Here is a 22,928-nt window from a genome sequence, read left to right on the forward strand (position 1 = left end):
ACATGATAATATTTACATATTTCAGAAAATAGATATCTTTGGAAAAAGGTCGGTCAAAGAATTGATTTGGATATGATCTTTTATTTTGACAACTACCGATATTAAAAAAAATCATTATATATATATATATTTGTGTATTTACTTATGAGTCTTATTTTTATCATTAATCAAAATTAAATTAATGATTAAATTTTAATAAGTTTAAGGATTACTTTTCACTGATTTAGTATATTTAACTTATCATTTTAGTCCCTATCATATTTTTCACATCTGTTTAGTCCCTGAAGTTGCTTAATCATCATAAACCCTAAATTAAAATCTTAAGTTCCAACTCATAAACACCAAACCTAACCCCTAAACTTTAAACTCAACTAAAACCCCAAACAATAATAAATACTTTAAACATTGGTGCAATTAAACAACTTTGAGTATGTTAGGATTTTCGGAAGCCCGAAACGACAACCGGAACGATTTGCAAAGAGGGGTCGGAACGGTTTTGTGTTTAGGGAGTAAGGAGATTGAAAGATAGAGAATTGCACAGCGATTTATAGTGGTTCGACTTTCTCAATCAAAGTCTACGTCCACTACCTTAGCTCCTCACCAAGGATTTTCCAACAAATTCACTAATTTGTTCTTTCTTTTGAGGACAAAGAGATAACCTTACAACTCCCTAGTTTTTCCGGGCTAAACTAGAACCTTTCCCTAGCTTTTACACGGGCTAAGCTATAACCTTTCCCCTTTACAAAAGGATAAAAGATGTAAACAATAAAACCTCTCTAAGGTAGGTGTTTACAAGAATTAAGCTCACAAGAACAAAATATTTACAAGAGAAAGATGAAATAATAATGAAAAACTCTTCTCTTGTGTTTGATTACTTGGATAGTTGTTCTCTTACTTCTTCAAGTGTCCTCAGCTTGTATTTATAGATTGGAATGAGTTTGAAGTCGTATATAGCCGTTGGGGATGTTTTGGAGCCGTTTGGGAATGATTTTTCTACTCAAAAAGGTTGCCCAGAATGGGGGGAATCGGTACCCCTTCATAGGGAATCGATACCCCTTCATAATATTCAAATATTATGACCGTTGGGCTGTTGAACAGGGGGGGAATCGGTACCCCCTGGGGGGGAATCGGTACCCCCTGGACATTCTGTTTTTGAGCTTTAGACAGGGGGGAATCGGTACCCCCTGGGGGGGGTATCTGTACCCGGGGTATCTGTACCCCCTGGGGGGGAATCTGTACCCCCTGGGCAATCTTGAAACCCCTTAAAATATTTTTGGCTCAAATCAGAATTTTAATTGACTTTGAATTATTTTTGAAACCTTTTAAAAACTTTGAATAAATTCAATTAAGTCCAAAAACATATTGTAAATTTAATTCAAGTCCAAAAACCATTTTGTCTTAAATTGTTATATCAAAACATAGTTCAACAATCTCCCCCTTTTTTGATATAACAAAACATTTGAAAAATTGTTTTTGACAAAACTCCCCCTTAATAAAATGTTTAATGAAAAAGATACTAATTGTTGGAAAACATATGAAAATGTTAAGCTCCCCCTTTTTCATTAAGAAATTGAATTTTTCAAAAACTTCTCCCCCTTTTTGTTATATAAAAAATAATTCGATCTTTGAAGTTTAAAATAACTTTGGAGAGTAATTAGTAAATTTTACATTTAAAATCATTTGAAAAATCAAAAGCTCCCCCTTAATAAATGCATTCCAATCAAAATTTAGCTTTTAAGAACTTGACACTTAAACAAAATTGAATTTCAACAAAGAATAACAAACAAGTTAGTAGCACATGAAATTCAATTTATCCAAGACTAAAATACTTTATGCAATACCAATTGTTGAAATTTGATATAAATACCAATTGTTAAAATTAAGTGCATTTGCATAAAGTTTTCCAAAAATGTTATGCATTTAAAAAAAAATTGATATCAATTGTTAAAGAGATATCATTTTCATTTAAACCACATGCATAATCATTTAAATTTAGGTCAAAAATTAAAATTTATAAAATCAAAGCATTTTAAAATTTGATATCAATTGTTAGAGAGATATCACTTGCATTAAAACCAATTTTGACCAAAATTCATTATGATGAACTAAAAATTATGAAAAATCATTAAAACTTTAAAATGTTCATCATAAAACCTTCTTAACATACATGAGATTAAAACAAACCAAAATCATTCAATATCAAAACTCATGCATGCTTAAAATCAAATGAGCAACCAAATAATCAAAATCAAAAACATTAAGCTTAGAGGTTACCCATTCCTTTTCAAGTGTGGCTAGAGCATCTTGAATATCATCATTTTCATCACCATTGCTCCAACACACCTACAAGAGACATTTATTTCGATTTTGGTATCCAAATTGCTTTGGATCCTTGAATGTTAGTTTTAATGCCCCTTGTTCCTTTCGGAATCCATACTTGTCTAATTTTAAAACGTTTTCCTTTCTTCAAAGGATAAGTATGTTCCAAATGACCATGAAAATGGCAATGTGAGCATTTTGCCATTTTTACACATAATAGGTTATTTTTAGAAATTAATTCTTTTTCTTTTGTTAAGCCTTCAAGCTTAACTTCTAACTCAAAATTTTTCTTTTCTAAATCATTTATTTTGATTTTTGAAAGCTCTAAATCATTTTTCAAAATTTCATTTTGATTTTCAAAATCAACTTTTACTTTCAAAATCAAATTATCTTTAATTTTGAGTTTTGAAATTAATTTCGTATATTTGGAATTCATGGTCTCAAATCCCAAATACAACCTATTATAAGCATCTTGTAACTCATCAAAAGTAAATGAATTAAATTCATTTGAGTTAGAAGATACCTCAACTTCTTCATGAGTGGCCATGAGGCATAGGTTGACTACTTCATCTTCATCATTGGAACCATCTTCATCACTCCAAGATGCAACAAATATCTTCTTCCCCTTTTTCTTTAGAAGAGGGCATTCATACATGACATGCCCCTTTCTTTGACAATCGAAACATACCGGGGGACTCTTCTTCTTGGTTGATTCATGTTTCACTTCCTTGGAAATCATGAATCTCTTGAGTTCCTTCAAGAGCTTGACCATTTCTTCTTTTTGTTCATCATCGTCTTCATCAACCTCATCACTTGAATCTTGATAGCTTTCATTGATGCCTACGTCCTCATTCTTCTTCTTCTTCTTCTTGTTTTTCTTCTCTTCCCTTTCTTCATCTTCCTTCACCATCATCTCATGAGTGAGAAGGGAACCAATTAGCTCGTCGAGAGTGAGAGACTTTAGGTTTCTTGCTTCGATAATGGCCGTCTTCTTTGATTGCCACTCCTTTGGAAGAGAGTAGATCATCTTCCTCACAAGCTTCTCATTTGGGATTACTTCTCCATATCCCTTGAGACCGTTGACAATCACGGAAAATCTATCCGTCATAGCTTTGATGTCTTCATCGGGTTTCATCTTGAAGTTCTCGTAGCTATGGTTGAGAAGACTTTCTTTGATTCCCTCACTTCGTCGGTTCCTTCATGAGTGACTTGGAGCTTATCCCAAATCTCTTTGGCACTGGAACAAGATGAGACTCTTCCATATTCATTTGGGCCTAAAGCACAAAATAGAATATGTATAGCCTTAGAATTAAGCTGAAAATTTTTCTGCTCTTCTCTACTCCAATTGTTGTACTTGCCGGGTGGAAAGGAGTAACCGTCCATGATTGAGTACCAAGCTCCTAGATTGTATGATTGAATGAAGTACATCATCTTATTCTTCCAATGTGCATAATTTGCTCCATTGAAGAAGGGTGGCTTGTTGACCGGTTGTGAATCCATAATAGGATATTCTTCAAGATAATAAGCACCGGAAGAAAAAGTCATTTCTTTGTCGGTTGCGTCGGGAATTGGTAGAGCTTCTTCTAGGATCGTCTCAAGGTGGTTAAACCTTCTTAACAAGTTAGGCTCTGATGCCAATTGTTAGGATTTTCGGAAGCTCGAAACGACAACCGGAACGATTTGCAAAGAGGGGTCGGAACGGTTTTGTGTTTAGGGAGTAAGGAGATTGAAAGATAGAGAATTGCACAGCGATTTATAGTGGTTCGACTTTCTCAATCAAAGTCTACGTCCACTACCTTAGCTCCTCACCAAGGATTTTCCAACAAATTCACTAATTTGTTCTTTCTTTTGAGGACAAAGAGATAACCTTACAACTCCCTAGTTTTTCCGGGCTAAACTAGAACATTTCCCTAGCTTTTACACGGGCTAAGCTATAACCTTTCCCCTTTACAAAAGGATAAAAGATGTAAACAATAAAACCTCTCTAAGGTAGGTGTTTACAAGAATTAAGCTCACAAGAACAAAATATTTACAAGAGAAAGATGAAATAATAATGAAAAACTCTTCTCTTGTGTTTGATTACTTGGATAGTTGTTCTCTTACTTCTTCAAGTGTCCTCAGCTTGTATTTATAGATTGGAATGAGTTTGAAGTCGTATATAGCCGTTGGGGATGTTTTGGAGCCGTTTGGGAATGATTTTTCTACTCAAAAAGGTTGCCCAGAATGGGGGGAATCGGTACCCCTTCATAGGGAATCGATACCCCTTCATAATATTCAAATATTATGACCGTTGGGCTGTTGAACAGGGGGGGAATCGGTACCCCCTGGGGGGGAATCGGTACCCCCTGGACATTCTGTTTTTTGAGCTTTAGACAGGGGGGAATCGGTACCCCCTGGGGGGGGTATCTGTACCCGGGGTATCTGTACCCCCTGGGGGGGAATCTGTACCCCCTGGGCAATCTTGAAACCCCTTAAAATATTTTTGGCTCAAATCAGAATTTTAATTGACTTTGAATTATTTTTGAAACCTTTTAAAAACTTTGAATAAATTCAATTAAGTCCAAAAACATATTGTAAATTTAATTCAAGTCCAAAAACCATTTTGTCTTAAATTGTTATATCAAAACATAGTTCAACAGAGTATTAAATTGATGTCAAAATACCATAGGGATAAAAAAAATAATAAATTGAGTATATTACAGGGACAAAAAGTAACACTTAAGCCAATTTAACATTTTTTATACATGTGATATTTGTGCAGAAAAAATAAAGATTAAAGTGATTAATTAGTCATCGTTCTTTACCTTAAAATAAAATGTTGAGATTAAAACGGTTCATAAAAATATGAGCTAAAAAATCATTTAATTAAAAATTAGGGGTTTTTTTAATATTATTTCGTCATATAAATTATTTTATTATAGTGCCGTAATAAAATTTTATTAGAAAATGATTAAACTATCCAAACCTCGTAATCCCTTAAATTAAATAATATATAATCATTTCAATAGATCAATAGATGAGATATCAGACTAGTACTCGATAATCTCTTAATCCCTTGAATGGAGTAAACTGTATTAGGAAGGTCTCTCTTGTCTTTGTAGTACTCGATCTGAATTAGTCGATCAATATATCAGATATCAATGGTTATATTAAAAAAAATATATTATAAGTTTAAGTTTTCTTGAGTATACAACCAATTCAAATATATAGATAGAGATGGGTATGAGATCTAAACCGACCTGACCATGTCGAATTTTTTTAATTTTGGGGTTGGGTTGGGTCGGATTCGAGTTTAGGGTAAAAATACTTGACCAGATTCGACCCGAAAAAATATAATTTTATATTATACATTTAGGGATAATTATAATAATACCCTTCTATATATTGTTTTGTTCAATTAAATCATTATTTTATTGAATAAAAATAATATTTTTATTATTATTTTGGGTTAGTCGGATTGGGTTCGAATTTTATCTCTAAAAAATTGGGTCGATAGATGGTATATATTTTTCGGGTTGGGTGAATGGTGTAAAATTTTCAGGTCAGATATGTTTGACCGAAACCCAACCCATGTCGATCCTATATATAGACAACAACCATATCAATTGAGTTAATACTCAATTACTTTTTTTCTAAATTGCATCTCAAGATTAATTTATCAACCGCATGGTTTTTATTTTGACATTTGACTTATTTTGACATTAGAGAGGGTCAGCATTCGATAAAGTCGACTAAAATTCAAAATAGTTTCGAGTTATTCCCATTGAAGAGTTTTATTTCATAACACGAAGTTGATTTGAAATTTTTTTTCAAATTGAGTTGTGTCAAGTCAAATTTTTGAGTTTCTATTTAAATTTAATTGTAAATATATATAATATTATGATATTATTTTATTCTAATTTAAAAGTTTTTTTTGTAATCATATATAATCCATATATATATTTCATATTTTTTTCATGTGTGATATATATATATCATACAGAGTCGAACCCGAAAGACTCGACTGAAACTTGAAAATTAAACTACTAATTATTGAAAATTTTGAATTACCTGAGTTACTATTCGAGTTGTATTTTACAACTCGATCTGATTTTAAATTTCTTAATCGAGTTAAGTCGAACAAATCATTTTTTTGTTTATCCCTAATTAGAGATATTTATGGATGAGATTGTGATTAGAAATTTTTTGGCAAAAATGCATCATAAGTCCTATACATAAAAAAATCCATGTGATCATCGTATTATTTTTTTTTCAACGTGGTCCCCAACTCAAAAAATAATCCCAATGATACTTTGACATCGATTTTTTTTCATTGACCGTTATAGTACTGACGTGGTAGTTCACGATTCTGACGTGACATTCCATAGTGGTTGATAACGTGCCAGATTAGCTAAATTGATAATTTAAACATGATAGTTGAACTGTCACGTCAGTACCGTAGAACTCAATGTCAGTACATGAAATGTCACATCAAAACTATAACGGTTAACGATAAAAAATGTTATTTAAATGATCACATTAAATTTATTTTCTGAATTGAATGGTCATAAGAGAAAAAATAATACGAGGACGTTGTATATCCATATATGGCATGGAACCGGGCTGGTAGCCTGGGCCGTGAATGGTTTGTGAAGTATCAGCTTAATAATATAAGGCTCCGTTAAGCCACGCAATATTTAAAAATGAAAAAATTGTGGAGCTCATCCGCCAAAAATTGTTCTCAAAAAATTCGAAAAACCCTTTGCACAAATTCTTTAACATTCGAATCATCAAATTTCCATTTTGTTTTTTCTTTTTTAAATTTCTCCGATTCATTCTCAATCTCGAAACCCAACAATGCAGTCCACAATTCAATTGAAATCTCAATTTCTTCACTCCAGAACTGATTTTTTCTTAAACCCATTTCTCGAATCACCAATTCCCCTTCAGAATTTCACCAATTCATCGAAATCTCCAGTTTTCGCCGCTTTTCCTTTGTTTTCACGCAAAACCCAGATCCGAAAACCGATTGTTTGTGCAAGAAAAAGCAAAAGAAGATATGGGTCCAAAAGATCGACGGATTTAGCGCTTGAACTGATCTCAACTCTGGCTTCAAATCTCAAGGTTTTACCTCCACCGCTGGATCTGGTCCTTCAACATTTAGTTGCTGCAGGCGGTGAAGGCCTCGGATTCTTGAATGGCTTCAAGGGAGGAAGATTTTATCAATGGCAAAGACGAAGAGTGAGAAGAATAAATGGAGGGAAAATTTTAGGGTCCTTAGTGATTTTAGGGTCTTGCATGGTTTGTCTGTTGCTCGGGAAAGACGTAAGAAGTGATTTACTTTTTGGGATTTTAGGGTTCATCTGTTTTGTGCTTGCATTGATCAAGGAGTGGGGGAGAGGGTTTAAAGATTGGGTTTTTGGGTTTGTTTGTGTTGGAATTTTGTTAGGGTTAGGGTTTAGGGGAAATGGAGGAGTGAGATGGATTAAAGAAATTAGGGTTCCTTCATCTTCTTCAGTGATGGAGATTCTCAGGAGAGGCAAGAGGAGGGGTAGATGGACATTGTAAGAGGGAAAGTCTACGAGTTTTTCATTTGGGATCTGCAATTTCTTTCAATTGTAAATTTCATTTGAGTTTTGCAATTTCAATCAATCTTGTTTTTATTTGTATTTAGAGTGATGTGGTTAAAATATGAGTAAATTTTTTAGCATTAAAATTTTAAAAATAATAAAATAATCATTATTATTATCGTATTATTACAAATGGTCAAGATGATAACATAATTATCACTTGATTATTCATATATTTTAAATTATTTATTTATAAAAAATAGATGTCACTTTGAATCATATGTTAACCTACTTATTGAGATATGTTAAAATTTGATTTGATTTAATTTTATACCTTTTAATGGTAGAAGAATTCATCAAAGCAATATCATATAGTCAGATTATTATATAATTTTTAATAGTTGAAACATTTAATAAAACAACATCCTATAATCGAAAGACGATTTATGTTATTTACCCTTATTATATATTTGTTTTTTTAACAACTTGGAAAATATTTATATATTTTCTTTAAAAATTTAAATTCATAAAATTTATATAATTTTTTTTATAAAATTGAAAATATAAAAATGTTTAATGAAAGGGTAAATTTTTATTTTAACCTCTGGACTTCATATAAAATTTTAATTATAAACCTTTTTTGTAAATCTAAAATAATTTAAGGATAAATTTGTAATTTAACATTTGTAGAATTTTTATTATTCAATAACAGAATAAATATATTTTTGAAAGAAATTTTTTTAAGGGTATTTTAGTCCAAAACACCGGTAATCCAACAATAACTAAGGAAAGAGAGGTAATGACATTCCCGGTAATATATCCCAAAAAATCCACTATTGGTAATATAAGATTACGGGGAATGACATTCCCGGCCAACCAAACGGGAGAATGTGGATTTCATTCTCATGGAATCTCACATTCCCCCAACCAAACACACCCTAAATATCTAATATTTTCTAAATTTACATAGGTTCATACTTAAATGCCAATTCTAAGTATGAACGTGTATAATTTAAAAAATGTCAGAGACCTAACTGCACTAAAGAAAAAAATTAGATACCTAATTGCACTAAAGAAAAAAAAGCTTAGATACCTAATTGCGCGGACTTGTATTCTCGTATATTAGTCAAAACCAACGATTTTCGCGGACTTGTGCGATGAAATAGGGTTTCTTTTCTGAGCTTCCGAGGGTTTCTTTTCTGAAGGGTTTATACGTGAGCAAAAAACATAGAAATAGGGTTTTGAGGTTTCTTTGTAGCCTAAGTTACCAAATTATCCTTTACTTTTAAAAAATGATTACTACCAAAATAAGTACGCAAACTATACCCATTTTCTCAAATAGGTGTATAAACTAATTTTCATCTCATTTAGGTGTCTAACGTTACAAACGTTATCCATTTAGGTGCATGGGCCGGTAATGGTGTTAATTTTTTCGTTAAGTGACACATGTCACAATCTGGTAATTTTAAACTTTTTATTTAAAATTAAAAAATTTAAATTATATATTTTTAAAAAATAGAAAACATAAATTTTGAAATAAACCCAAAACTTTGAAAACCTTTCAAGCATGCCGTTGCCTTTTTCCATCGATGAAGATTCACCTGACCTCCCCTCCCCCGGTGACCGAAACCCCCATGAAATCGTGATCGATCGGCGGCCTATCGTCGACGAATCAACGTTTTAAACGTCCAAACCCTAGGATTAAAATCGCGATTTCGACGGCCAATCGACGAAAAATATGACAGTGTATGAGTAAGATGATGGCAGGGACGACGACTGTGGCGGTGCTAGTGGCCTAAAAGGGCAACGACGGTGGATTAAGGATTGGGTTTGGGATTTTTGGGGATGTTTTATAATATAAGAAAAGTTAGTGTTTTTTTTTATAAATATTATAATATTTTTAATATTTTATTTTAAAAAAATAAATTTCAAAATCACCAGATTGTGACATATGTCACTTAACGATGGAAATTAACGTCGTTGACGGCCAGAGCACCTAAACGGATAACTGTTGTAAAGTTAGACACTTGGATGAAACGAAAATTAGTTTATGCATTTATTTGGAAAAAGCGGTTTGATATTAAGCCTTTAAAAATATATTTAAATAGATTCCAATTCTCAAACTTATAAAATCATTTATTCAATTATTTGAATTGTGCACAAAGTTAAGCAATCTCGGTGGTAAACGAATTGGTATTTTTTCAGATCTCAAATTTGAGTATCAAAAATATAATAAATCTGTACTTACATCAGATTAATAAAAAAGCATGTTTGAATTGTATTATGATAATTTTGAATTATTTATTTTATTATTTAAAAATAAATCCTTAAAAATATTTTTATAATTTAATATAAGTAAATAATATTAATTTATTGACAAAAGTTATATAAAAATAATATTAATTTTCAGTTTTGTTAATAAACAAACTAAAATTTATAATATTAATTTATTGTACGAATATTTAATTATAATAATGTTTTTATATTAAAATTATACTATTTATTAACAATGCATTAAATGCTATAAAATTATAATATTAATTTACCACTGTGATTGTAATATTAACTTCAAATAAATTAAGAAAAAACAAATCAGAAGGTTAAATGAAAGAGACTCTATAAATGTGGCTGTTCTACGTAAATAATATTTTTAATTATTTAGCCAAATAAAATTAAAAATAAATAAGAATGTAATTCAAGTGCCATATTATATATTTTAATAAAATATAACTATAATATTAAATATTTAACATAGGAATTATTAAGTCTGCTGTAAATATTACCATATTTGCTCAGGTGAAATATTTTCCCAGATCAAGAACAACACTGCAAATTTGCTTGCAGCCATGAAAATAAAAATTAAATTCTTCAATCTCTCATTCCCTCTTTAAAAAATTTATTTGTCCCCTTTCTCCATTCACATATGAGAAGATTATAGAGCAGGATTAACCAAACTCGAGACGAAAAATACTCGAACGGCTTTAGAAAACTGAACATTTTTGCAGTTTTCTTTTCGGATAAAGTCGGAATGTACAGGTCGGGATTAGCAGACCGTCCGACCGTAACAGATCGACGCAATATATAGATTTTTAGCCCATTTTTCCTGCAACATGGACAATAAAACCGGTTAGAGATGGTTGCATCGGTGTTAAAACGATATCATGGGGTGAAAATACGGTATACCCGGACCTTAACATGGTTGCTTGGAAAGGCGGTTGTTCGCAGGGTTTCCTGAGTATCGTCCGCCGTGTTTCCCTTCGGGATGCTTAGTATGAAGGCAGCTTGATCCGCAGTTGCAGCCATTGATGTTATTCTGTAACCACTCTCCCATCGCCGATGTATTCCTTCGCTTGGATATAAAAAGTCGAGCTCCACTACCTTTCAATCGTTGAAATAAATGCAAAGCGAAGCATAATCAGCTATTCCGGAAATGAAGGGCAGTGGAAAACTGGATGTATGTAAAGATCGAAAGAAAGGAATACCTGATCGGAGAATCCAGCGTTCCTTGACATTACAACACCCCAGCGAGTTCCGGAGGTGGTCATTGATGTTACATGAAGACCTTCTTTCCACTTCTTATTTATCCATTTGAACGGAAAAGATTCACTCACTTTGTAGGACTGTTGGGTATAAGGAGCCCCTATGAAGACGAGGAATAATATCGATAACCGATTAGGAATTTATATGCTTTTGATATATAAGAACCTCATCCATGCTCGGAACACAATGCTTTAGGCGATAAATAAGCGTTAAATGAACGGTTTTCACATTCTCGTGCTAAATAAACTCGATGGCACTACGAAAGGTATCTTTGTCGAGTTTCAAAATCATAAAAAAGGAAATATATTTTTACTACGTAACGACCAACCTTTCGACATAACAACCAAGGAACTCCCGTTATTTGCCCCAGCAACCGAGGTGATATAGTAATTCTTTTCCCATTGCTCCATAATCCACTCCTGATAAAAGCGAGTCGATGGTAAAGTAAGTCAAAAGTGCAAGTAAAGCAGGCAGAAAAAAGGATGCCAATTAGAGCTTTCGAATGATAACCTTGTGCAGGAAGACTGTCGACAATTCATAAACCTGGGAAGAGAAACCGGTTCCCGCATCCATGATCAGAGCCCAGAGATTAGCGGCCGAGGCCACAGAACTAATAAGCAACCCATCTTCATTACCCTTATTGACATGTTGGCTCAACCTCATATCAGCTACATTGTAGTGGTATCTAAAAAGATGATTAAGAAAAGGTCGGATGAACGACTGTCGAGAACTTCCTGAAGATGATGAAAGAATTTGAGCCTCACGGCTAAATATTCGGAAATGCAACGTTACCTTTGCTTCATAGGACAATGAGCATTATAAACGGAGATCCACTGAGTAGCAGCATTACCAATTCGAACTTTTTTCTTAGGTTGTTCATCTTCTTCCAAATTAATGACTATTCTTCCCCGCTTTTGTCCAACCTATATATACAAAAGGAGATAGATAAAGGAAGGTTGTTTAATTGAAAATCCTTTCAAAACCAATTTAATTGGGGGGAAAGACAATAACAACCTTAAGAGCTCCGTCGATTCTAATTGGCCGTAACGGCATGCATGGTTCAATTAGGCTATCAAAAAAGGATATGAGCTTGGCATAATTGGGCTCCTCATCAAACTTCATATTCGAAATAGCTTCAAGGAACTGCTTAAATGGTGGGGGACAAAAGCAACACATCAACTCAGCTGAAGTAGCCATTTTTTTCTTGCAAACCAGAAAACTCTTGTTATCCCCCTGCCAAGTTCCGGGAAAAAAAACAAATGGTAAAGAGGAATGAAGTAAACCAGAATAGGTAAATCCACAATCAAAACAACAAAACAAACCTGATAACCCTGCCATGGTAACCGTCCTCTTATTAGAAATATCAAGGTGTACGCCAACGACTCAAGGTCATCCCTACGACTTCCAGTCCGACCTAAATGGGCATGTACACTAGCATACCTAATTGTTCCCCTGATAAAAAAATATCAAAGATATTAACACCAATAATAAGCAATAACCGGTTTATGATTAAAGAGACCGGCCTATGCACCTGAATACATCAGGCCTCTGATCATAACAAACATGCTGACCCGAGCGTGCATCCTTCCATCTAGAAGCTGGTCCGGTTACACGGGAAGCAGACAGCAATTAATACCAACTAGCAAAAAGTTAAATGGAAGTGCTCATGCTTGATACAGGAAGCGATGAGTCATCAACTGAAGAGAACTTACCTAAACCAAGATCAATAAGATATAGCTTCTTCTCATCGGCTGATCCGGGTCGACCTAGTAAAAAATTCTCAGGCTTCACATCTCCATGCACGAACCTTATTTCAAGCAGATAATAAACAATGACAATCAGTTGCAACTTGCAACTATGTCAAAGAACAGAAGGGTGAATCTAATAAACTACAGAAGGTTACGGTATGAGTTACCCCTTTAAATGAAGCTTTTCAAGAATCGATATTGCCTCGACCGCCACGCAAGCAACCATATTTGGTGACATCCTGTCATATTACAACATATCACAAATTTGAAAGAGTATGGTCAAATCACGCAAACATAGCACGTGTAAATACAACAAAGACAAAAGAGGAAGATCTATTTCTTACGATTGTCCCAAGGAATTCCAAACATCCCAAAGACTAGGACCGAGCATATCCATCACCTGAAATAGTCATTAATATTCTTTAATATGCATTAATTAATTCTGGACTTGCGTTAGGAGTGAGAAACTAAAACTCACCAGAACGTAGAAGTCTCCCTGAATACCCTTGTAATGTGCCCAAGGAATCCCATAGCACCCGTTTAAGGTACTTGTCATTTAGTAAGGACATTAAAAGGAAATAAAGTTAGAATTTAGATAATGCATTAAAATATGTAGAAACAAAGGCTTGACAATAAGTTTTTACGATTGAAAATGCCATACTTGTAGACTTGCCACTCGTAAGGCGGACCATAGTTGCAACCTTTACTGTTACGGTGCTCAAGTTTCAAGGCTACCTGTGATTAAAAATTCTCACGTTGTTACACCCAAATGGTTTGACCTGGAAACCCTTAAGAATGTGAATAAGTTTCTTGGACGTACCTCGATTGCATCTGGTCCAGTTCTACCACTACCACCACTTACCCTTCGGCCAACATAAACTTGGCCGAAACCACCCTTACCCAATTTCCTTTCTACCTTATATACAGGAGAATTACCCACTTGTACCTGCAACAAGTAACAAAAACGGTACTCAGTCAAGAGCTTCGTGGAGGTGAACAATGAAATAACTACGTATGCTTTAGTTGGAAAGAAAGTGAGGACTAAAAGATAGGTAACGGAACATATACTGAAATAGTCAAGACCGGATGCAGTATAACATTAAAATCAAGGTAGAAATGATTCACCAAATAGTTTGAAGTATATTCGAATTGTTGAAAAGAAAGAAACTGGAAAATTTAGAATTCAGCCAGTTTATTCTTGTCAAAAGTAAGGTGCCCTGAGATACAAAACTCAATATGAAAAATTTTAAGTGGAAAAATTACATATTTAAAAAGGAAAGATAATAAGCAATATGGAGTTACCCTATCAGGGACCGGGGTTGTACTAGCTTCTTCGTCAACTCCGACTATTTTGTCAGCACTTCTACCCTCCATTGGAATATCTTTATTGGCCACGACCTCTACTTGGTTAAAAGCTGGCTCAGCAGCAACCAAAGGCGCAGCCGCAGGAAGAACTTGACAAGGCTCAGGGTCTAAATCTATCAACCTAATACCCCGGCCTCTACCAGCAACTGTTGGCCTTGTGGGTACCACTGGTGAGGGCCCTTTGGCTACACCTGTAGCTTTACCCCTCCCTCTTCCTCTCCTCCTGGTTCGGTTTTGAACAGGCTGCGCACCATCCTCCGCTTGATCAGCCGGTTGGAGAGGCTGCTGATCATCAAGGCGTTTCGACCTCCGAGCTCCTCTACGCAAGTCTGGCATCTTCACCCCATGCAATTCACATTCCACTTAATTTCGTCACCGGCCCTTCAAACCTTAATACCGAAAAAGCAACCAATTTTACCGATATAGAAACTAATAAGCACATCACATTCAAAACACCACATATTTAGAAAGTTCATACAATCAATATAAGAACATAATTCATATACAAAACCATTTTTTACAATAATAATACAATTATAAAATCAGGAAACAAATAATTCTTCCAATAAATCATCCAATAAGTAGCTATCTCAATGGTACTATTTAGCAAACAGTCTTTAAAAATAAATCTATTTTTGCTAAGAACCATCAAGCTATTACAAAAATCAATGCAAGCTCATTACATATTTGATCAACAATATTCAAACTTCATAGATCATCAGTACCAGTCATTCCAACATCCAAAAAAAAAAGAACTTTTGATCAACAATTTCATTACCCAGAAATATGATGTAAACAATCGACGAAAAAAATTAAAACTTTACAGAAAGATTTTCCCTTCAATAATCAGTTGAAACCAGATTCTTAGTGACCAAACAAACTCTAATCCGATCATTCAACTATCCATAAAAAATAAATAATCAAACGAAAAGCCGATCATCAAACAAACTTAAAAAAACAAGAACAACAAGATCAATTACCTCACAAAACTCCACAGGTCAACCTCGGATTCTTGATGAAATGTTCAGAAAATCATTATTTGGGCTTGATTAAAAAAACCCAGAATTGGAAAAAGGATGATTGGGAGATAGAATCAAGTGAAACTATGCCAAAAATTAGGGCTATCGAAAGATATAGAATTTCTTCTTCTCTTCCTTAGAGAGATAGATCGATTGAATCGAAATATAAGAGAAGGTTGAGAAAAACAATTTCTATTAGGTCTAAAGATTTGGGGGAGGTTCGTATATGTGCCGAACAAAAAGAAGAAAAAAATGAAAATAAAAATTGTGTTAAATGTGAAATATAAATGGTAGTGATAATGGTTTTTGTTGATATTGTTCTTGGTTTATCAACGCTATTATTTATTTAATTATTATAAAAAATATAAGTTCAAAATAAGTTTATAAATATTAACATAAAATAATAAGATACATTAGATTTTAAAATTTAGGTTTTATTATTTCTCTTATTTTTAATATATTAGAAGATATATTGTTTTTATAGGGTTACGACGGCTGAATTTTTCAATTAATGCATTGAAAAAAAAATACTCGAATAATATAGTGTAGAAATTATTTCGTGAAATAGGGTGAATATTACAGTGTATTCCGAAGTCGCGCTGCCGTCTTAGCGTCCAGCCGAGACCCCTCGAAGATTCATTGGCGTCGTTGCGATTTAGCCAAAGACGCATGGCTTTCCATGCGTGGTCAGGGCAAAAAGGGGGAGGTGCATGGCTTGCCATGCTACTCCCAAGGGGGATGGAGTTGCATGGCTTGCCATAAGTCTCCCCGAAGGGGTTTCCATGAGTCTCCCCGGAGGGGTTGCCATGTGTCTCTCGGGGGTCCCCTCGCGTGGCTGGCAAAGTCGCATGGCATGTCACTCACGTAGGTGTAGTAGGTAGCAAGCATTCGAATGATAAAAATTTAACTCATACCCCTATCCTGTCCTATCCTATCTTAACTCATACTCTGTAATAACAAGTTGAACATTAAAAAAAATTCTTTCAACCATATATATATATATGTAATAATGAAATCGAGACAATTGCAATTCAAAAAATTGATAGAGGGAGCAGAAGCAATTGCAAATAAGATTAACAGGAGGAGCATTTCAGAAATTTTGGTGTGTTTTTTCTTTCGTTATTCTAATTTAAGTATGTATTATATAGTAAATTGGTTTAAATTTTTGTTATTTTGTCTGAAATTAGTATAATAGTTTATTAATTTTTTTTGCAGAATGAATGTGAATTAAGTTTAAAGAAATTTTATTTGATGTATTTTGCTATTGATTATTATGTTAATATTATTTTTATAAATATTTTTTAATTTTACGATTGTTGTTATATTAATATAATTTTTCCGATTTATGTTCATAGTGTACCATAATTTTTTTATTTTAAATACAAATTTTGAATTTGTAGAGAAAATGAGCAACAATTTTTTCACGATTGTCCATTATAATAGACATATTATGGAAAATTAGATCGGATTTTTTTATTATTATGAAAGACCTATAAATATGATGTTCAAAAGGGGCATCACATTTGTAGAAATGAAGCAGATGATAGAAAGGAAAATTCGAGCTACAATTGATGTTTGAAGTACATGTTTATGGTATATCTCAATCCAGTTAGATATGTTGCAATACCAGTTGAAGAAGATGATGATATTGGAACCATAATTGGATTACATGAGCCAACAAATATTTCAGTTATTGAGTTATTTGTTGATGTGCGCAAGATATATGATGTTCCTGGGTCATCAAGAAATGTGGCTGGAAATTCATCTCAAATGACTTTCGGAAGTGAGTTTGAGGACCCAACATACAAATCAATAACAATTTTATGGCGCTATTGGGAAGTGGAAATGAAGTCGGTGGAACATCCGCAGCAACATAGTACGAGGAGAGAAACATATATAACTTGAAATTGACCGTTGATGTTGATGCTAAAAATCGATTGGGAGAAATCCATGATGATTCTAACGAAGATGAAGAAACTGAGGAACCCTTTTTGGTCGACGATGATAATTTTGGCTGTGGTGGTGAACCTAACCCGACCATTGATGAAGTTCCAACACTGTATCAACCTACCTCTCACATGTACGAGATAGATTATGATGCGATGAGAACACTAGAATTCTCAGACATGCCACATATACCTCCATACCACATGGTTGAATCATTCAAAAATTCTGGTGAATTTTCGGTTGGGATGCAAAGATCCCGATATCTACTCTAACTGGTGTCTAAACATATTTTAACCAAACTATCTTTGAGTGACTTTGAAGCCCAATGGAGATAAAGTCCACATTCCATTCCTTATCGATTAGACATTGCCTTGTTTGCTTTGGCCTATAGTATACCACTATTCCTTCCCCAGTTAGATTAGATTTAGAGGCTGTTTGTTTACTTCAGAATGATTAAGCGTTGAATGATTCAGAGACTCTGAATGGTTTAGCTCTGAATATGACATGTTGTTTGATAACTGACTCTAAATGATTTAGAATGTATTTCTGCACTGAATCATTCAACACAGTTTTGTTGAATCAATCAGCACTGAATCATTTAAAGGTGCGAAACAAACGCGCTGAATGCTGAACGATTCAACATTCAGCGCTGAATGGGAGGCAAACAAACAGCCCCTTAGATTCAATTCCATTTTGGTATAACTCCATACTGCTATCTTCTATCATTGAACCCTTGCATGTTGAGGTGAATTGATATGTCCCGTCATAAAGCTTGAGATTTTTCCCAAGATCAAAAATATTAACCCAAACCATCCGAGCAACCTCCGACCACCTTTTGCTCGTCCGATTGAGAGATAACTTCCCTATGTCTGATCGCATAACGTTCGGATTATGAGATTTGTTTGAAAAAAGGAGGTGCTCCAGTTGCTTACCTTTGTAGGGAAACACCTTTGATAAAACTCCATCTCTCTTTCTGCTACCCCATCCCCTTAAGCCAGCTTTAAAGAACTTACGTACCCGTTTCTTCTTTCTCCTCCTTCCCCGGTTCCTATTAGACCGCTGAGTAAACACATCTTTCGTTCCTCCTCTTCCAAGCGAGCAAACACCTTTCTCAACCTGCAATGCCAAGAAAAAGATGATGCAAGAATGAAGAACACGTTTACCTCGTGGACGAAATCCGTGGGGAGTTCTGTTATGACAACCACTAGTACTCGATGAGTGATCCCTAACTAGGTTAACCTTGACATTAACTAAGAGAAACAATTCTTTTTCCACGTCATGAGGTCCAACCTCATTTTGTAGAACCTGAATGAAAAAACCAGTGAAGAAAACCACTGGAATGATGCAAGTTTTCCGATTGCTATCTCGTTTAGACTCGTTGAAATCCCAATATCGACTGGAGGACCTAAGAAAATAACCATTGTCAGACTTTAGAAACCCTTTAAAGGACGTAGAACCAGTTAACTTCCTAATACCATGAGCAAAACCACTTTGAAAGACTAGAGAGAAGGAAGAGAATCTCTCTCTAGAACCCATATTCCAATGTGCCGGCACTCGAACGTGACAACAAAAACGTGGAAATCTTAGCTGATAACGAGAGCCCTCAACCTTTAAGCCAAGTTGCTTTAGTTTAAGATAAACAATATAGGGTATATATTTCGTATCACAATCTAAATTCTTAATATTATATATATTTTAATTTAAATTCACATTACTAAAATAAATTCACATCTTAACATTAATAAATATATTTTATTTGTATCTTATCTTTAAAATATATTTTAATCTTTAACTTAAAAATTATATCTTATTCTTATCTTATTTTTTAAAAAATATATCTTAAACTAAAATAAAAATAAAATATATTTCATATGTTAAGAATAACAGAAATTCCTTACTACCGAGATCACTTGGTTCGTATATTCTTTAAATTAAAATAAGAATAAAATATATTTAATAATTTAATATAAAAACTTTCAATTTTTTATTTTTTATTGTATATTAATAAAATAATAATAAAAATATAATGTCATAAAAATTATTAATAAAATAAATTAGAATGACTAAAAAATAATAATAAAAATATAATTACATAATTCATAACTCAACTATCTTCTCACTCCTATTTTGGTCATTGAAGCTTATTTTTTTAATTTTATTATTTAACTTTCAAATTACTCCTTATTTAATCACTCTAGCTTTCAAATTTATTTTTTTATTTTAATTATATATTAATAAAATAATAAAAAAATATCTTGTCATAAATTATTATTAATAATAGAAATTAGAGTGATTAGTTGAGTAGTTAAATTGAAAATTTTTAAACTTTAATAACCAAAATAGGAGTGGAAAGATAGTTAAATGATGACTGATATAATTTACCCATAAAAATGTCACATGCAAAAAATTCGTTGAATTTTTTAACGACATGGTAATAAAATGAAACAAAAAATAAACTTTAGGTATAGTTTTGAAAAAGATGAAAGTTTAGGTACTAAAACAAATAAAAATAATAGTTTAGGTACTAAATGCGTAGTTTACCCTTTAAATTATCTAATGACGTGTAGTATTATGCCACATTTACCAAACAAAAAAAAAACATTAACGTAGAGAATCTGTGCTTGTATTCCAAAGGATTTACATTCTAAAGTTATACTTTGCCTAATTACTTGGGAAAAGAATGAAATGCATAGCTGGAAAAGAAAAGCATAAACAAGTCTTTATATTTGGCAACGATGATGAAGAAGAATCAATCCATCAACAACAACAAAACTGTCTTTTCCTTGTTTTCTTCCTTTCCCTGAATGATTGATCATCTAAATCACATTCATTTCTCAAAAATGGAGATGGTCAAGGGAAATCAGACTAAACATTGTTTTTTTCATGAGCATCCCTTGGTATTGGTTGAAGCGCAAGGGGATGAGAATGAGAAAGCTCTTTGCTCACTGTGTGGGGAAGTGATGCCAGCTTCAAAGTTTAGTTGTGTTCACTGCAACTACCACCTCCATCCGGAATGTGCCCAAATACCCCAGATCATTTTCCCACACCCTTTGCATCCGCCACACTATGGTCTTTGGTTCAGTTCACCACCAAAGATGTCGTATGGAGAGAGTGATTGTGCAATGTGCAAGGAAACCTGTAAGTTTTATTTTTATCGTTGTTTCAATTGTGGTGAGTTTCGTCTCTGCACCAAATGTGCTGTGTCTTCTTGGAATTTGATTGGTAGGAAAAACAAGTCAAAGTATGAGTTCAAAGATGAAGACCACCAACTTCCCTTCGTCTTCCTCCAAAACCATAGATATGAACTCAAAAGGGCCTGTTGCTCATGGTGTCAAGAATCCTTAATAGGTCCCATTTATGTTTCTGTTGGTTGTAAGTTTAAACTTCACCAAAAATGTTTTCACGACTTACCCACAGAAATTGCTCACCCTTGCCACCGTTTACACCCTCTCTTTCTTCACTTTGAGAAAAACAAGTTCTTTTGTGAGGTCTGCCAAAAGGATGACGATTATAATCTTTTGTATCATTGTTTGGCTTGCAAGTTTGATATTCACCTTGAATGCATTCTATCTAGACATATAGTTGAAGCTAACAGGAATCATGAACACCAGTTCATCCTACTTTACAGAAATGATCCATTCATTTGTAATGCATGTGGCACCATCGGTAAATTTGTTTCCTATATATGTCCTACATGCCACCTCCAAGTCCATAAAAGTTGCACTCAGCTGCCGCGGAAGATCAAAGCCGCTCGACACGGTCGTGTTCTTCTCCGCAAGTATTTCCTTGGAAAAGGAAAAGCTGGAGATTGTCAAATTTGTTTCGAGCAAGTGAAGGAGGAGTATGGATGTTACGGTTGTTCGAAAGAAGCCTGCAATTTTATGGTTCATGTGAAATGTGTGTTGGAGGATGATTCCTTGTACGCCATAATTGATCAAGAAAATGGAGATTGGGATGATGCTAAGGATTTTTCTCCCAGCATCCGTGTTATCAAGGTGAATGAGCGCGGCGAAGCTACGGAGGTACGTCATTTCAACCATGTGCACGATTTGGTGTTAGAAGACAAGATCAAAGGGGACGATGACAGAGCTTGCGACGGGTGCATGTTGCCTATCTCGACTCCGTTTTATTATTGTTCTAAGTGCGGTTTCTTCCTCCACAAAACCTGTGCTGAACTACCCAGAGTTAAACATCACTGGTTTCAACTACACGCCATCACCCTCGAAGCCCGTAATTGGAGCAGGTGTTTCTTGTGTGATCGCTTGTGCAGTGGTTTGTTTTATAGTGGTATTGGAGGCCGTAAGTTTTGCCTAAGGTGTGCCAAAGTCCCTTATACCATCAAACACGAAGGGCACCAACACATGCTCTTTTTTGATCATAAATTTCAAGGGGAATGCAATGGTTGTGGTCTCAATCATAGGTATTTTGGTGGATTCAGATGTAAGGAGTGCAGTTTTAGTTTGGACTTTGCATGCCTCACATCACCGCTTGCAGTTCAGCACAAATGTGACCGCCACTTACTGAGACTCAGCTACGATGATCGGAACGATGATCCAGAACAGTTTTATTGTGATGCTTGTGAAAAGAAGAGAGATAGTAGCCGTTGGTATTATTCGTGTTCAACTTGCGATAATTCTCTTCATTCCAAATGCACTCTCGGAAGTTATCCTTTTCTTAAAGATGAAGCCACTTTTGACCGAGATTATCACCACCACAGTCACATATATCTCGAGTACGTATGCAAGGTTGTTGACGGCTATCCTTATTGTTCGAGATGCGGTAAGCCTTGCCAAAATGAAGCTCTCAAGTGTACCCAATGTGACTATATCGTTCACTTCAATTGCGGTATGTTATGAGCTCCTCTTGTTTTTTTTTTCAATCACCGGCATCGTCATTGCTATTATTATTCTCTTGAATATCGTTCAATATCAACTTTACTTCTGTTGTCTTCATGATTGTAGCTTGATACGGTGAGCCAAGTGGTCACGAAGGAATTCTCGGCCACATCCTACTTGTCATCGCCACATATATATACTTAAAGTGCTTGAAAAGGATTGGTTTCAAGTGTTCGTTATCCTATGTCGGTGTTGTGTGTTGTTTTGCTTAATTCGATTTCAAGTGTTTGTAATCATACGTCGATGTTGTGTGTTATGTTGCTTGGTTTAATTTGAATTTGATCGTGTAATACTTAGTTGCGTTGTTCATTTCATGTTTGTAAAATATTTGGGTTTTATATATATATATATTATAATATTAAAACAAACCTTGATGTTTAAGGTAAATCTGAAAATACATATCAACAATCTTTCACAACTAATGATCGTTACACTGACAACCCAACATTTTCTAAGTCAAGATCGATTTATTAGATTGTAAGAGTAGATCCACATACCAGGTGGCAGTGCATAGATTTGCAGAAAAGCCCTTGCCGACCATTTCGT

At 34.1% G+C, this 22,928-nt stretch overlaps 3 protein-coding genes across 3 annotated transcripts; 2 read left to right on the forward strand and 1 right to left on the reverse strand.

Annotated features, from left to right (window-relative positions):
• The first annotated feature begins 7,080 nt into the window (after positions 1 to 7,080).
• Positions 7,081 to 7,890, forward strand: LOC120115676. The gene has a single exon (XM_039136308.1). The coding sequence runs from the start codon at positions 7,156 to 7,158 to the stop codon at positions 7,864 to 7,866; it is 711 nt and encodes a 236-aa protein (XP_038992239.1). The 5' UTR covers positions 7,081 to 7,155; the 3' UTR covers positions 7,867 to 7,890.
• Positions 7,891 to 10,747: 2,857 nt separating this feature from the next.
• On the reverse strand, positions 10,748 to 15,758 carry LOC120115777 (casein kinase 1-like protein HD16). Its single transcript, XM_039136390.1, has 17 exons — positions 15,512 to 15,758; positions 14,459 to 14,927; positions 13,977 to 14,102; positions 13,818 to 13,891; positions 13,635 to 13,704; positions 13,501 to 13,556; positions 13,324 to 13,395; positions 13,121 to 13,215; positions 12,940 to 13,006; positions 12,731 to 12,860; positions 12,423 to 12,641; positions 12,201 to 12,331; positions 11,919 to 12,093; positions 11,737 to 11,827; positions 11,351 to 11,508; positions 11,058 to 11,246; positions 10,748 to 10,971 (listed from the first exon to the last, which is right to left on the reverse strand). Exons 2-17 carry the CDS (start codon positions 14,855 to 14,857, stop codon positions 10,912 to 10,914), a joined length of 2,112 nt encoding a protein of 703 aa, XP_038992321.1. The 5' UTR covers positions 14,858 to 14,927; positions 15,512 to 15,758; the 3' UTR covers positions 10,748 to 10,911.
• Positions 15,759 to 20,327: 4,569 nt separating this feature from the next.
• LOC120115711 lies at positions 20,328 to 22,512 on the forward strand. Its single transcript, XM_039136339.1, has 2 exons — positions 20,328 to 22,332; positions 22,449 to 22,512. Exons 1-2 carry the CDS (start codon positions 20,328 to 20,330, stop codon positions 22,451 to 22,453), a joined length of 2,010 nt encoding a protein of 669 aa, XP_038992270.1. The 3' UTR covers positions 22,454 to 22,512.
• Positions 22,513 to 22,928: the final 416 nt, after the last annotated feature.

This window comes from Hibiscus syriacus, unplaced genomic scaffold (assembly GCF_006381635.1).
Source record: "Hibiscus syriacus cultivar Baekdansim isolate YM2019G1 unplaced genomic scaffold, ASM638163v2 tig00000889_pilon, whole genome shotgun sequence".
NCBI classification, from domain to species: Eukaryota; Viridiplantae; Streptophyta; class Magnoliopsida; order Malvales; family Malvaceae; genus Hibiscus; species Hibiscus syriacus.